The sequence below is a fragment of the Rhinatrema bivittatum genome, chromosome 7 (assembly GCF_901001135.1).
Source record: "Rhinatrema bivittatum chromosome 7, aRhiBiv1.1, whole genome shotgun sequence".
In the NCBI taxonomy this organism is placed as follows: Eukaryota; Metazoa; Chordata; class Amphibia; order Gymnophiona; family Rhinatrematidae; genus Rhinatrema; species Rhinatrema bivittatum.
The window spans coordinates 128,468,858-128,484,651 of NC_042621.1; the positions used below are offsets into that span (position 1 = coordinate 128,468,858).

The 15,794-nt window shown below is 44.0% G+C and overlaps 1 protein-coding gene across 1 annotated transcript in view; it reads left to right on the top strand.

Moving 5' to 3' along the window:
- CUEDC2 (CUE domain containing 2) overlaps positions 1-9,555 on the top strand; it is a 108,972-nt gene extending 99,417 nt beyond the window's left edge. Inside the window, exons 8-10 of the mRNA XM_029609111.1 lie at positions 1,497-1,558; positions 7,319-7,379; positions 7,934-9,555. Of these exons, the coding sequence (XP_029464971.1) occupies positions 1,497-1,558; positions 7,319-7,379; positions 7,934-8,080 (270 nt within the window). The 3' untranslated portion in view covers positions 8,081-9,555. The remainder of the gene's footprint in view (positions 1-1,496; positions 1,559-7,318; positions 7,380-7,933) is intronic.
- The last annotated feature ends 6,239 nt before the right edge of the window (positions 9,556-15,794 follow it).

Below are 15,794 nucleotides of genomic sequence, written 5' to 3' on the forward strand. Positions count from 1 at the left end.
TAGTAATGAGGAATTACTTTTCAAATATGAGAGCAGAATTCATGGGTAAATCTGTGCAGGTCTTCCCAGATTTGGCACAGGCTACCCAAGAGAGAAGGCGGGGGTTCCTGTCAATGAGATAGGACGCCCGCTTGTTGGGGGCAAGCTTTGTACTCAGGTATCCTTGTCGATGTATATTAAAGCTAGATAATGTTACTTATGTTTTCTTTGTACCTGAACAAATGAAAGAATTATTAAAGAATAGGAAAAGATTACTTCCTGATCCCCCAGCCCAGGAAGCTTCAAACGTGGAGTCATAGAAAAGGAAGAATAGTTGTTATTGACCGTTAAGCCTTTTCTTTAGTAAAAGTTTCTTAAAGAATTCTCCTCATTTATTTCTGGCTGTAACACCCTTTGCATATATTTGGGGTCAAGTTTATTTGAAAATGTTATTCTTTTTGATAACTGATAAAGTTGCAAGATGGAGATAGATTGTTTCCTATGTTTCTGTACAAAGTGATAATCTTTTGTAAATTTTGTTTAAATTAATAAAAATAAAATTAAAACAAAAAAAAAAAAAGGTCAAAAGAAGACTAAACCATAGTGGAACTAGAAAAGATGCAAAGGAGGGCAACAAAAATGATAAAGGTGATAGAGCATCTCTCCTATGATGAGAGGCTATGCAAGCTAGTGCTGTTCAGCTTGGAAAAGAGATTGTTAGAGGAGATATGAATCAAGTTTATAAAATCGTGAGTGGGATGGAAGGGATAAATAAAGTAACATTCTTTACCCTTTCAAATAATACTAAAACAAGAGGACACTCTATGAAACTTACAATGAGCAAATTCAAAATAGATCATAAGAACATAAGAAATTGCCATACTGGGTCAGAACAAGGGTCCATCAAGCCCAGCATCCTGTTGCCAACAGTGGCCAATCCAGGCTGCAAGCACCTGGCAAGTACCCAAAAATGAAGTATATCCCATGCTACTAATGGTAGTAATAGCAGTGGCTATGTAGTTTTTCACTCAGCACACTATCAAGCTATGAAATCTATTGCCAGATGACATGATCAATGCGATTAGTATAGTGAGGTTTAAAAGAGGTTTGGACAAGTTGCTGGAAGAAAAGTCCATAACACATTATTAACAAGGTATCCCTGGGTATAAATAACAAGAATTAGATCTACTTTATGGGATCTGCCAGGTACCTGTGACCTGGATTGGCCACTGTTGGAGACAGGATGTTCAGCTCAATGGACCTTGGTCTGAACCAGCATGGCAATTCTTATGTTCTTAAATGGACTTTAGACAAGCAAGAAACATTGTTCATAAAGGTGGGAGGGTATAAGCTGGTAATGTATACTTAAAAGAATCCTGTGCTTTGGGATTAATTTCTGGTCACATGTTGGCCCCAGAAAAAATTGTTTTACCGCGTGAGCTTAGTGACAACAGATTACCAAAGGACTTGTCTATATATCACTGACAGGTTTCCTCAGCTATTTTTTTTTTCTCTAGGGAATGTCATTGGCTCATGTATCCTCCACTAAAGGAGAACTGAAAGACATAATTTTACAGAAGTAAGTAATAAAAAGCAGCTAATTTCTTTTAAGATATTGGTGTGGAAGGACCATGCATGTTGGAATGATGGGTATGATGTGTTGAGGATGCAAGTGCCTTGGTGCATATGCATTCTGCTGTCTGAAATGTTCTTTAATATATTTTAGATTTGTATGAGTTTGTTTCATTGATCTACATAACATATGCTACACTTTCATCATGAAAGAACAATTACTGTATAGATATAGTCCAATAGTAATTAAGAATAAAAAACAAGTCTTGATTGAATAAGTCTTTACACCCTTTGTCATACAAACCCAGGTTAGCTCTGGATCAAATAATTGCATTAACAAGGTCCATATAAATTAAATAGAGCCCACTTGTTTCCAATCACAGTAGTTGAGCTGATTTGAATACTCCTGGTTGAAGAATCAAACTGTTCTGTTGTATGAAGTCAATCTGAAGCAAAAGTCAAAACATGCCAAACAAGAAGCTGCCCAAAGAACTCTGGGCTAATGTTATTTTTCAGTCGATAAGCAGTCTGAATTAGCCATGACCTCTAGGTTTGATGCCATCTGGTGGCAACGAACAGACTTCTCTCTCATAGCTAGTAGAGCTTTTTGCTCTAGTGAGCATTTGTGGGAGTTTCCGTGCAGCCAGCGCTCTGCAACTCTCATCGGTCTTTTTTTTGTCCACACAGGAGTATGGATGGATTTTTCGCTCTCTCACCTCAGTTTTTTCACCACACAGTGTTTTCTTCAATTTCTCACTTTTTTTTGCCTATCCACTGCTTCTGCAGTCCCCAAATGGCCTTTTTAGTGCCATTACAAAAATAAATAAAAGCTACAGTTAACGAATGGCCTCCAAAAAACTGGTAAGCGGCTTCAAGGCCTGTGCCTGCAGTTGGTTGATGGCCGTAGTGGACACCCATGACAAGTGCTACTGCTGCCTGGGGCTTTATCATGCCCAGCCTGTGGCACAATGTCCCCACGAGCTCAAAAAAAAGAGCAAGGAAAATAGAGGAATTACGACAGGCCCAAGTAGGCTGCCGTCACTCTGCTTCACGGTCCTTGGACAGTGTGGTAAGCATCTACTCTTCTCCTTTTGACACCGCCCACACACACACACAAGCAAAAGCAGGAAGGGGAGATGCACTAACTATGAAAAAGCTAAAAGGAGCACCATCGACACACTCCTCGTCTCAAGATGCAAAGGAGCTGGCACACTTGAAACCGGTTGCTTCGAAGAAAGCCTTGTATGCTGAGGAAAGTATTGGAAAAGACGGCGCATGTCTCGAAGAAAAGGCGCAGGACAAATGCTTGAAGCTAACTGCTTTGACTCCACTGATGCAATTGAAGTGCCCTGCATCAATTGCACTGGTCTCATCGAGACATGTCAAGAGTACATTACAAGCTTTAGGTGCCTCAAAATACCCAAGGGATGCATCGGAGCATCTAAAATGAACCGACCTGATGCACTGGAAGTGGATAGTGTACAAAACTCCGAGCATGCCAGGACATTGTATAGCTTCGCCGCTGCTCTCGACGCACTCCAACACACAAACATTCGAAGCATACTGTCCAGACTCATCTGAAGCAGATGGCGCACACAAGTACTCCTAGCTCGCCAGGGCAGCATGCAGCTTCACCGGCCCTCTCGATGCAAAGAGCTTGAAGTCTGAGCCGAGAACGCGCACAGAATTTTATTCGCTTCGTCACTCCCCATGGGGTGAACCAATCGTAGTTCAGTCAACTTTGCAGAGTCTAGCTGCAGCTTTGCCAGTGTCATACAGCACCTTGCTGTACCCAGCACCAACATTTTACTTTTCACCTTCAGTACATACAATGCCAATTAGCCATTTCATGATCCAGGGACTGCATTTAGAGGGACCAGACCCAAGGTGCTCTATTATTCCGCTGTCTTCTACGAAGTCCTCTTTGTTACAACCAGAACTGGTATTATTGCTGGAGGAAGAATATGAACCACAGTCTCCTACTCAGAAGCTTCAAACTTTGATGGAGCAACTGACAGACATAGTCAAGTCATTCTTTACAATGTTCTCACCGGGTTATGCTACATTTCCGCCTACACTTGCACTGCTGCTTCCTGTACCTTGTCACCTTCCTTCCGAGGTTATTCTGGGAGCACTGCCCTTCTCACCTCAAAAGGATTCCTCGTCAGACACACTACTGTGGGTTCCAAGGGATGAATATTCTCCATCACCCACTCCCCCAGTGTTGCCTATCTTCTTGCCGCCATGATCTCCTCAACTTTCATCGGTGGGTCACTCTCCAGGGAACTCGCCAGGAAGCTTGACAAGGTTTCAGTCAGAACTATCACCAATGCCTCTGAATTGTATCCCTCTCCTGCCCCCTGGAAGATCTGATGTACTCCAAGTTCGTGGGGAAGTCCCTAGGAGTCTACATACGCAAAGGTCAGACGCAAGAACTGATGTCACAAATATCCTTCACATCTTGGAAGTCTCCTTGGAACCGGTAGCTCTTCCCACGCATTCAATGTTGGACAAAGACCAGATGAAGATGTGGGAAACTGATCTCCCTCACACCAGTGGCTAGAAAGCTGGACTTAAAGCTCTGCATTCAGAAGTCACTGGGTTATGGTGTGGTTCAACTGCCAAATCAGTCTGTAGTGGTGGAGCTGGCACTGAAGAGCTACCAGACCTTGAAAAGGCGATTCACCACCTGCTAAGAGCAATATATGAACCTTTCAACCTGCTAGTGAGAACATTAGCAGCCGCCATCAGAGCTCGAACTATGGCTTTGCTCCGCACAGGGAAACATAAGGGAGACTGTATCGCAACTGAAGCAACAAAATGTAGCTGTTCAGTCCCTGTGGACAACTGAAACATTATCTACGACTCGTTAAATCATATTAATTTAAACAGCCATATTACTCAAGATGACCATATAGGCCTTCCTCTACTACAAGTAACGCGACAACAGTCCCAGCAGTCTGCAGTGTGAGGAACATTACTTGATTGTAAGCCTTAGAAGCCCTCACAGCAGTCACAGGCAAAAACGTCGCAAAGTTTTTAGTGCAACCACTCCAGGAGAAACGAGTTCCCATAGGGGGGCCAGAATAAAGAATTTCTTACCTATGTAGCAGTCTGTCACCAAGGGGATACCATCTCAACCTTTCTCACTATCCACAACTTTCACATACGGTGATGGAACGCACAAACTCTCATCATTGCTGCCAGTTTAGACAGAAGTCCAGAGCCTATTCTTCCACTGAGTCATAAAGGTAGTTCTTAAGTCATAGATGGGATCGGGATTTTGCTCCTGTTACTTCCTAATCCCAAAGAATTCGGGAGGTCTGCGTCCCATCTTAGACCTCAGACAATTGATCCTCTACCTTAGAAGCCATAAGAACATAAGAAAATGCCATACTGGGTCAGACCAAGGGTCCATCAAGCCCAGCATCCCGTCTCCAACAGTGGCCAATCCAGGCCACAAGAACCTGGCAAGTACCCAAAAACTAAGTCTAGTCCATGTTACCATTGCTAATGGCAGTGGCTGTTCTCTAAGTGAACTTAATAGCAGGTAATGGACTTCTCCTCCAAGAACTTATCCAATCCTTTTTTAAACACAGCTATACTAACTGCACTAACCACATCCTCTGGCAACAAATTCCAGAGTTTAATTGTGCGTTGAGTAAAAAAGAACTTTCTCCGATTAGTTTTAAATGTGCCACATGTTAACTTCATGGAGTGCCCCCTAGTCTTTCTACTATCCGAAAGAGTAAATAACCGATTCACATCTACCCGTTCTAGAACTCTCATGATTTTAAACACCTCTATCATATCCCCCCTCAGTCGTCTCTTCTCCAAGCTGAAAAGTCCTAACCTCTTTAATCTTTCCTCATAGGGGAGTTGTTCCATTCCCCTTATCATTTTGGTAGCCCTTCTCTGTACCTTCTCCATCGCAATTATATCTTTTTTGAGATGCGGCGACCAGAATTGTACACAGTATTCAAGGTGCGGTCTCACCATGGAGCGATACAGAGGCATTATGACATTTTCCGTTTTATTCACCATTCCCTTTCTAATAATTCCCAACATTCTGTTTGCTTTTATGACTGCTGCAGCACACTGAACCGACGATTTCAATGTGTTATCCACTATGACACCTAGATCTCTTTCTTGGGTTGTAGCACCTAATATGGAACCCAACATTGTGTAATTATAGCATGGGTTATTTTTCCCTATATGCATCACCTTGCACTTATCCACATTAAATTTCATTTGCCATTTGGATGCCCAATTTTCCAGTCTCACAATTTATCACAATCTGCTTGTGATTTAACTACTCTGAACAATTTTGTGTCATCTGCAAATTTGATTATCTCACTTGTCGTATTTCTTTCCAGATCATTTATAAATATATTGAAAAGTAAGGGTCCCAATACAGATCCCTGAGGCACTCCACTGTCCACTCCCTTCCACTGAGAAAATTGCCCATTTAATCCTACTCTCTGTTTCCTGTCTTTTAGCCAGTTTGCAATCCACGAAAGGACATCGCCACCTATCCCATGACTTTTTACTTTTCCTAGAAGCCTCTCATGAGGAACTTTGTCAAACGCCTTCTGAAAATCCACGTATACTATATCTACCGGTTCACCTTTATCCACATGTTTATTAACTCCTTCATTGGACATTGTGCTGAGTGCATTAAGGCGCACTCAGCACAATGTCCAATTTAATCCTCAGTTATGTGCACAAATTTCACTGCTGATGCAGCAAGGAGTTTTGTGCCCAAAATCTATGCGCAGAGTGTTTTTGTTAGCACCCTCAAATGGAAATCCCATGCTAATGATGGTATTAGCTATCTCCTCCCCCCTCCCAAAAAAAAAAAAGCAGAAAGGCATGCTGGCTTACCTTGTGTTTTCTTAGTGCTGGAAACTTAAATCTTAGTCCAAAGTGGAGTAAAGTTTCCAGAGCTAATGTTCATCTACGGGCAGAAGCTCGATTTCTGTTCAGGACCTGTAGTTAGTATTTTACATTTACATTTATTAATTGCTTAACACAGAAGGCCTAAGCAATATACATTAAAAACATTCAAATTTCCAAAATGTTACAAAATGCAATATCAAACATTTGTGTACATTTTTTAACTCCCGATACATTACCAGGCCATTAGTTTATTGCATCAGGAATTAAAAAATTAGCCTGTTCATTAGGAAACAATGTACTGAATTCAGAGGCACAGTTTTAACATTCAGCTTTTTACATTGGTTCATTAGATTGTAAGCCCTTTAAGGACATGGAAATATCTCCTGTACCTGAATGTAACTTGACTTGAGGTAGCAACAAAAAGGCTAAGTGAAAACCAAATAAACCCTGCTGCAGGAAAGGAAAATGGTTAGGCTGGCTGGGCCTCGTTGCTCTCCTACGGCAGTCTGTTTCTGTTTTTGAAAAACTCGGGCTGCTGTTCAGTACTTCTTGGTTACCTGAGGCAGCCAGCATGTCTTACATCATTTAAAATGGCTTTTATGTGAGTATCACATTATGAACAATGACAATTAAACTAACATTTTAACTTGGTAGAAAGCCCTTATCAAGTATTGATTTGTTGGTGCTTTAACAAAGAATGGTACAACTGCCATTGCACTGCATGTCCAACATTGTATCGGAATCACTGGAAAAGGGGATGTAAGCCAGTTGAGCAAATTGACCCACTGAATACCTCCCCCCAGTGACATTTTACAGACTGAATTTTGCATGAGGAGAGCTGACTTTCTGGTTTATCACCCCATTCTAGATACATGATGGTAGACCGTGAGGAAGATAAGAGAACTCACAGGCCGGTGGCTCCAAAGGAGGTGAGGGTGGGTTATTGGGGACTTCAACTGTAAAAGCTGTCATTTGACTCGCATGTGTAATTTAAAGAAGAGAAAACTCTCTTCAGCCTATCTGCTGTCTATTTCTATCGCACAGTCTATATCTTAGATAATCGCAGGCTTTAGAGCACTTCTTAGGGGGTATGTACAAGAGAAATCATAATAACTAAAGCATCATTTGTCGGACCCCTGGGTTTTGCTGCTATGCAAGGAGACCATGTCATGCCACCTTTCTGGTGCCAGATGAGTGTATGAGTATCACACATTCCGGTACAGGGAAAGGCCTACTGGGTAAGAGCAGCACTGGGTTCCACCTCCATGCAGGTATCTTTGCTACAACCCTGCCAACGTGGAAGGTTTAGGGTGCTGCTGGGCTTGTTCAGCAGAGGGCGGGGAGTAAAGGTAAGAAGAAAACAACCAACATAAATGTTACTGAGGATGAATGAACATTAGGAAAGGAGGGCTAGAACTGAAAGCAATCTCCTAGTCTTGCAGATATCAAGTTGTTACCCTGTGTCCTTCTCATCACCTTCCAGGCACCCATGAAGCTGATCCGCTACATTGACAATCAGGTAGTAAGCCTTAAAGGTGAGAGATACAAGGACTTAAAGAAACCTGAGAGTGAAGAAATGAAGAAAACTTACATCAACCTGAAGCCAGCCAGAAAGTATAAATTCCACTGACCCCTCAGAGCTCTGCAGCTGGCTCTGCTGTCTTGCTCAAAAAGTCTTTGACTGTGCTGGACCTCATTTAGAACTTGTGCGGGGACAGGCGTGGATCTTTGATACAATACCTGGAACTAATCATTTGCATTGATGTTGAAAACATGCATTTTTGGGGATTATTTTTTTTTTTATTAGAACAATGTTTTGACAGCATATCAGTATATTAGTCATGCTTGCTGCAGACCTTATTGTGCTTAGAAGAATCATTAACTCACAAGATGAACTTTTAAACTAACTTTTACTGGAAGTATTCTTTTTTTCTCTTCAAACTATGTGACAGTCAGTTGCTATTAAGCTGAATATGTAACAGTTGTTAAGCCATGGTACTTTGCATGTGCGTGTTTTAGAATGTGAACTATTATTTGATATCAAGTATTAGGACATGGTGTAGAAACACATGTACTGTGAAATGCTTTTTCTCAATTTTTGGTGCTAGACCTGCATGACGGTCTCGGAAGATTTGTGGGTAAGTCCCAAGATGAAGTTTGTTTAGGAAAATCCCAGACAAAAAAAGCAGGATGGTCAGGCCACTGTGTTGCAGTTTTGTGAAATGTTAGGGAACAAGTAAAAGCTGATTGTATTATCTGAAGATTTGCTAAAATGAAAATCCAAGCTTGCATAACATTTGCATGTTATGGAGGTAGTGCATGCAAAATTTCTCTCATGCATATTCATTGTGGATATCCTGAAAACCTGACTGGCTGGGGGGTCCCCAGGACAGGGTTGGGAACCACTGTGCTAGAAGCATAGGCAAGAAAGCAAGTTTGGAGTCTGCTTAGCTATATTTCTGTTTGGAAATATTTCAGGTTTGCAAACTTACCTAGCTGCCATGGTTATACTCTTTTGTGAATTGCTGTGTTGCAGGGCTGTACATATATGGACATGTTTCCCTTTAAAAAGAGCTATAACTGTGCTATCAAGAATATGAGGGATCCAGAAAGAGAGTGAGCCACACAGGTAGGGGAGAAATCCAGATGTAGTGAGTATGGACTGGATCCATTTACAGTACATAAGACTGCAAACCTGATTATTAAACTAAGTTGTAATTCCCTCTCAGGATTCCAGCAGCATCAAATGGAGTTAAGGCTTTTCCCCTCATTCTGTTGTAAAGTAAATTCCAGAAGAATTAGTTGTTATAATATTTTGCCTTCTATTGTTTAATTAAGACACTAGGTTTATGGTTAGAGCATGGAGCTGTAAAACCTAGAGGACACCAATTTAATTTTTGATCCACCAAGTCTCCTAGTTTTGAGTAATTCTGCAGAGACAGAATTACCTTAATGCTACTGAATATCTTCTTTTCAACATTTTCATGTGTAAAAGAAACCTAAACAATTTGCTGTCATTTTTCAGCAAAAGGTTTCTTCTATAAGAAAAAAAAAATTTGCATTCTTAGACTGTTTCAGGCAGGTTTAGCAGTCATATAAACACAAATAAGCTGGCATATCACGCATTATCATTTTAATGAGGTGCAAAAACTCAACTTATCTATGAAAGAATTAGAATGAGACTAAAAAAATTAGAATGAGACTAAAAATCCTGAAAGGAAGTAGACAGAAACACAGTTTAAAACAAAGCATTTTTTTTTAATGTAAACATAACATGAGTAGTTAACTGAATAAATATGGACAGGTGAAGAATCCCATTCTGCTACTGGGAGGGTTTCATTTTAATAGTAAATTAAGCAGCCTTCCCTTTCCCTTCACCACAAGCAAAACGCAAATAGTATTTAAATGAGAGCCAATGACAGCAATACATAATTAGTAGGTTAGGGTCCATATTAGGAGCTACCACCCAGGAAAACGATCTAGGCATCATAGTGGATAATACTTTAAAATCGTCAGCTCAGTGTGCTGCAGCAGTCAAAAAAGCAAACAGAATGTTAGGAATTATTAGGAAGGGAATGGTTAATAGAACGGAAAATGTCATAATGCCTCTGTATCGCTCCATGGTGAGACCGCACCTTGAATACTGTGTACAATTCTGGTCACCGCATCTCAAAAAAGATATAGTTGCGATGGAGAAGGTACAGAGAAGGGCAACCAAAATGATAAAGGGGATGGAACAGCTTCCCTATGAGGAAAGGCTGAAGAGGTTAGGGCTGTTCAGCTTGGAGAAGAGACGACTGAGGGGGGATATGATAGAGGTCTTTAAGATCATGAGAGGTCTTGAACGAGTAGATGTGACTCGGTTATTTTCACTTTCGAATAATAGAAGGACTAGGGGGCATTCCATGAAGTTAGCAAGTAGCACATTTAAAACTAATCGGAGAAAATTCTTTTTCACTCAACGCACAATAAAGCTCTGGAATTTGTTGCCAGAGGATGTGGTAGTGCAGTTAGTGTAGCTGGGTTCAAAAAAGGTTTGGATAAGTTCTTGGAGGAGAAGTCCATTAATGGCTATTTATCAATTTTACTTAGGAGATAGCCACTGCTATTAATTGCATCAATAGCATGGGATCTTCTTAGTGTTTGGGTAATTGCCAGGTTCTTGTGGCCTGGTTTTGGCCTCTGTTGGAAACAGGATGCTGGGCTTGATGGACCCTTGGTCTGACCCAGCATGGCAATTTCTTATGTTCTTATGTAAAGGAGAAATTACTTACCTGATAATTTCGTTTTCCTTAGTGTAGCCAGATGGACTCAGGACCAATGGGTATAGTGTACTCCTGATAGCAGATGGGAGACTGAGTCAGATTTCAAAGCTGACGTCAGCCTACATATACCCGTGTAGGAAGCTCTGCTCTTTAGTATTCTCCTCGAAAAGCAATTGTGGATATATGTGTGCTTTAATAACTTGATTAACTAGTACTGGTTCAACTGATTTCCAAATGGAGACCGGCAGTGCACTCAACCAGATAACGCTGACACCCGGCAACAATGGGTGTCTTGAACTAGGGGTAATATCTGGCTTACCCGTGCTTGTCTTGTTCTCGGGGCTTGTCACCCGAGGTTGCCGGATTCCGGGGCAGCCGTGTGCGGAGTGCTGAGTCCATCTGTCTACACTAAGGAAAACAAAATTATCAGGTAAGTAATTTCTCCATTTCCTAGCGTGTAGCCAGATGGACTCAGGACCAATGGGATGTACAAAAGCTACTCCCGAACAGGGCGGAAGGCTGCCCGTGGCCCACTTAGTAAAGGTTGTGTCCTCCCGGGCCTGGACATCCAGGTGGTACAACCTGGAGAAGGTGTGAATGGAGGACCACGTTGCCGCCCAACAGATGTCGGTGGGTGACAGCATCTTGGTTTCCACCCAGGACACTGGGCCCTTGTTGAATGGGCCTTGACTTGCAGAGGTGGGGGCTTCCCTGCCTCTACGTAGGCCGCTTTGATTACTTCTTTGATTCAGCGGGCTATGGTTACTTGCGAGGCTTCCCCCTGTTTCTTCCCACTGTGAAGGACGAATAGGTGGTCCATCTTTCGCACAGATTCCAATCTTTCCAGGTATCAGACTAGGAGTCTGCCGATGTTTAGATGGCGAAGAAGGCGTGAGTCTTCCGAGTCCTTATGTTCATCTGGCGATGGCAGTGAGATGGTTTGGTTTAGATGAAATTGAGAGACCACCTTTGGTAGAAAGGAGGGGACAGTGTGTACCTGTATGGCTCCCGATGTGAACCTGAGGAACGGCTCCCGACAGGATAGCGCTTGAAGCTCGGAGATGCGACGGGCTGAACATATTGCCACTAGGAATGCAGTCTTCAAGATCAGGAGCCGTAGTGGCAGACCGCGTGTTGGTCTGAAGGAAGTTCCCGCTAGGAAGTCTAGTACTAGATTGAGATTTCATAGGGGCACTGGTGGTTGGATTTGTTTGATCCCTCTCAGGAAGCGGGAAACATCTGGATGGGTTGATAGGTTGATGCCGTCCATTTTGGCCCTGAAGCAGGCCAGTGCGGCCCCCTGAACCTTGAAGTTGAGGGACAGCCCCTTCTTCAAGCCGTCCTGCAGAAATTCCAGGATGTTGGGAATTTTGACTGTCCGTGGAAGGATCTCGCGGTCTTCACACCAGGCTTCGAATACTCTCCGTATTCGTATATAAGCTAGAGATGTGGAGAACTTCCGTGCTCGGAGCAAGGTGTCAATTACTGCCTTAGAGTATCCAGTTTTCTTCAGGTTAGTCCTCTCAAGGGCCAGACCGTAAGAGAGAATAGAGTCGGGTCTCTGTGGAGGATCGGTCCTTGCTGGAGAAGGTCCCTGTGTGGAGGTAGGCACAGAGAGTTCCCCGCAAGATGTCTTTGCATTTCTGCCCGCCATGGCCTTCTTGGCCAGTCCAGGGCCACTAGAAGTACTAGTCCCCTGTGGTCTATCTTGCAGATGATCCTGCCCAGTAGTGGCCATGGGGGGGAAAGCGTACAGCAGGTCTTCCTGTGGCCAGGTCTGGACGAGGGCGTCAATTCCCCGGGATTGCAGTTCTTATCTGTGGCTGAAGAACTTGGGCGTTGGACCAGGTTGCCAGTAGATCCATGGCTGGGGTTCCCCAGCAGTTTACTATTAGCTGGAAGGCTGTGGTTGACAGCGTCCATTCCCCTGGGTCTAGACTCTCCCTGCTGAGGTAGTCCGTAGAGACATTGTCTTTTCCCACGATGTGTGAGGCTGAGATGCCTTGCAGGTTTGTTTCTGCCCACATCATGAGGGGATTTTATTTATTTTATTTAAAAGTATTTATATACCACTTTATAAAATCGGTTTTGTCAAAGTGGTTTACATTAGATGAAAATAAAATTATAAAGAAACAATCAAAATCAAATTAAATTAAAATATACATAAAATTAATTAATAGCTGGAACGAATTCTAGCTAAAAATAAATCAGATATTTACTAAAATAAATAAAATAAAATTGTTGCCATGGGACTCGCTATTGCTATGGGAGGGAAGGAAGGAAAGTGCAATAAGATTAATGAGATAACTGGTTGGAGGGAAGGAAAGGAGGGGAAGAGTAGAATGATATGAGTGAGACTGATAGGGGCTATAAATGGGACAGTGGAAAAAGCTTTATGTTTGGTCTTGAGTAAGTGTTTTAAATGCTAATTGAAACAAATGAGTTTTGAGTGATTTTTTGAAATGAGAGGAGTTTGAAATTAGGCGAAGAGGGTTGGGGAGTGATCTATCTCCAGGGACACCTGTTGGCTTCTGCTTCCTCCCTGGCGGTTGATGTAGGCAACTGTAGTGGCTTTGTCCGACATGACTCTGACAGACTCGCCCCGGAGACTGTGGCTGAATCATAGACAGGCTAGTCTGACTGCTCGGGCTTCCAGCCGGTTTATGTTCCATCTCGCTTCTTCCTTGTCCCATTGTCCCTGGGCCTTCAGTTCCTGACAGTGGGCTCCCCACCCTTGCAGGCTTGCATCCGTGATGAGCAAGATCCAATTTGGTGGGGATAGTTTTACTCCCTTGCTCAGATAGTCTTCCTGTAGCCACCATTGGAGCTGGGTTCGAACCTCTGCTGGTAGCTGGAGGTGAACGGAGTAATTGTGGGACGTCTGGTTCTATCGTGACAGTAGGGAACACTGTAGTGGGCGCATGTGGACCCTTGCCCATGGAACGACTTCCAGGGTTGATGTCATGAGACCGAGGACTTGGAGGTAGTCCCATACCTTGGGCAAGCATAGTTCAACAGTTTTCATAGCTGACCCATCAGTTTCCTTCTTGTAGGGGGGAAGGACAACCTTGTCTTTCTTGGTGTCGAACCGGACTCCCAGGTACTCTAGCGATTGGGAGGGCTGCAGGCAGCTCTTGGCTGTGTTGATGACCCACCCGAGATTCTGTAGCAGATTCTTGAATCTGGTGGTCGCCTGGTGACTTTCCTCTGGAGATTTTGCCCTGATCAGCCAATCATCCAGGTAGGGGTGAATGAGGATTCCTTCTTTCCTCAGTGTTGCTGCCACTACCACCATGATTTTGGTGAAGGTCCGAGGGGTGGTAGCTAGTCCAAATGGTAGCGCCCGGAACTGGTAATGATGATCCAGTACCGAAAAGCGTAGGAAACGTTGATGGTCATGATGGACCGGGATGTGGAGATAGGCTTCGGATAGATCCAGTGAAGTCAGGAATTCTCCCGGCTGTACTACCCTTATGACTGAGAGTAGGGTTTCCATGCGGAAGTGTGGTACCCTCAGGTAACGATTGACTGTCTTGAAGTCCAGGATGGGCCGGAACGTTCCTTCCTTCTTGGGCATGATAAAATAGAGGGAATAGTGACCAGTATTTTGTTGGTGCATGGGCACCGAGGTTATCGCCTTTAGGCTGAATAGTTTTGTCAGTGTGGTTTCCACTGCCGTCTTCTTGGAGAGGGGGTGGCACGGTGATCTCACAAATTTGTCTGGAGGGATGCTGTGGAAGTCCAGAAAGTATCCCTCTTGAATGATGGTTAGGACCTACTTGTCTGACGTTATCTCAACCCATCTTTGGTAGAAGAGGGTAAGTCTGCCTCCTATAACTTTTTCCTGTGGATGGGTCTGCTGATTCTCATTGTGGGGTGTGGCTGAAGCCTGTACCTCAGCCTGCGCCCCTCTTGTTGTGTCTGTTCCGAAAGGTCTAGGACCTGCCTGTGGGACGAGGTGCTTGGCAGTATGTGTTCTTGTACGGTCTAAAAGGCTGGGCTCCTCTGCCCTTGGTTCTTCAGGGGGAGGAACGCTGGTTTCTTTTGTTCCTGTCCTCTGGTAGATGAGGTACCGGAATATCTCCCCATTTGTTGGCTAACTTCTCCAATTCGCTTCCGAACAGGAGGGATCCTCTAAAAGGCATTCTTGTAAGGTTCACTTTGGAGGTCTCATCGGCCGACCAATTTCAGAGCCATAGTTGTCTTCTGGCTGCCACTATGGAGGAGATGCCCCTGGCTGAGGTGCACACTAGGTCTGAGGTCGCATATCGCCGGTTCTAATATTTCACCGGACGTGGTTGCGTCTCTGGAGAGAAGCAAGCAGGTACGTGTTACTATGGCGCAGCAGGACGCGATTTGCAGGGTCATTGCTGCTACATCAAAGGACTGTTTTAAGGATGGCTTCCTGTCCTGGGCATCCTTGAGTGCCACTCCTCCTTTGACCGGGATAGTTGTGCGCTTAGAGATTGCGCAGACCATGCCGTCCACTTTTGGGAACCATAGGAGTTCCTTGGTCGTGGGTTCCAGGGGGTATAGGACTTCTAAGGCCTGTCCTCCTTTGAAGCTGGCCAGGTCAATCAGTTGCACGGCCTGCAACATTGGGAAATAGCATGAGGCCTGACGGAGGGACACCAAAACGGGATTCGTCTTTGGCTCCGCTGTGGTACCCGTGCCTGGAATGGCCAGCATCTTCAGGGTCAGAGACACAAGAACTGGCAACTTGTCTTTGGAGAAGAATCGCAGCATGGTTCGGTATGGTTCCATCTCTGGAGGGATTTCCCTTTCCTCCACGGAGTCAGTCTCGTCCCCCGAGGTGTCTGTATCCCCTGTAGGGAGGCTCTTGCCTAGGTGGGACACGTCTTGAGAGGTGCCTGGAAGATCTTGTGCTTCTGGTGGAGACTGGGACTATGTCGCAGGCGGTACCGATTGCGATTGGACAAAGGTTTGCAGCCCTTTGAAGAATTCCACCCAGGAAAAGGTCCCTGGGTCCATATTGAGTCCCGGCGGGTTTATGATGGAGGCCCCCAAGGTGCCTTCCTGTGTAGGCACTGAGTCGGAGATACAGAGGTCCGGGGGACT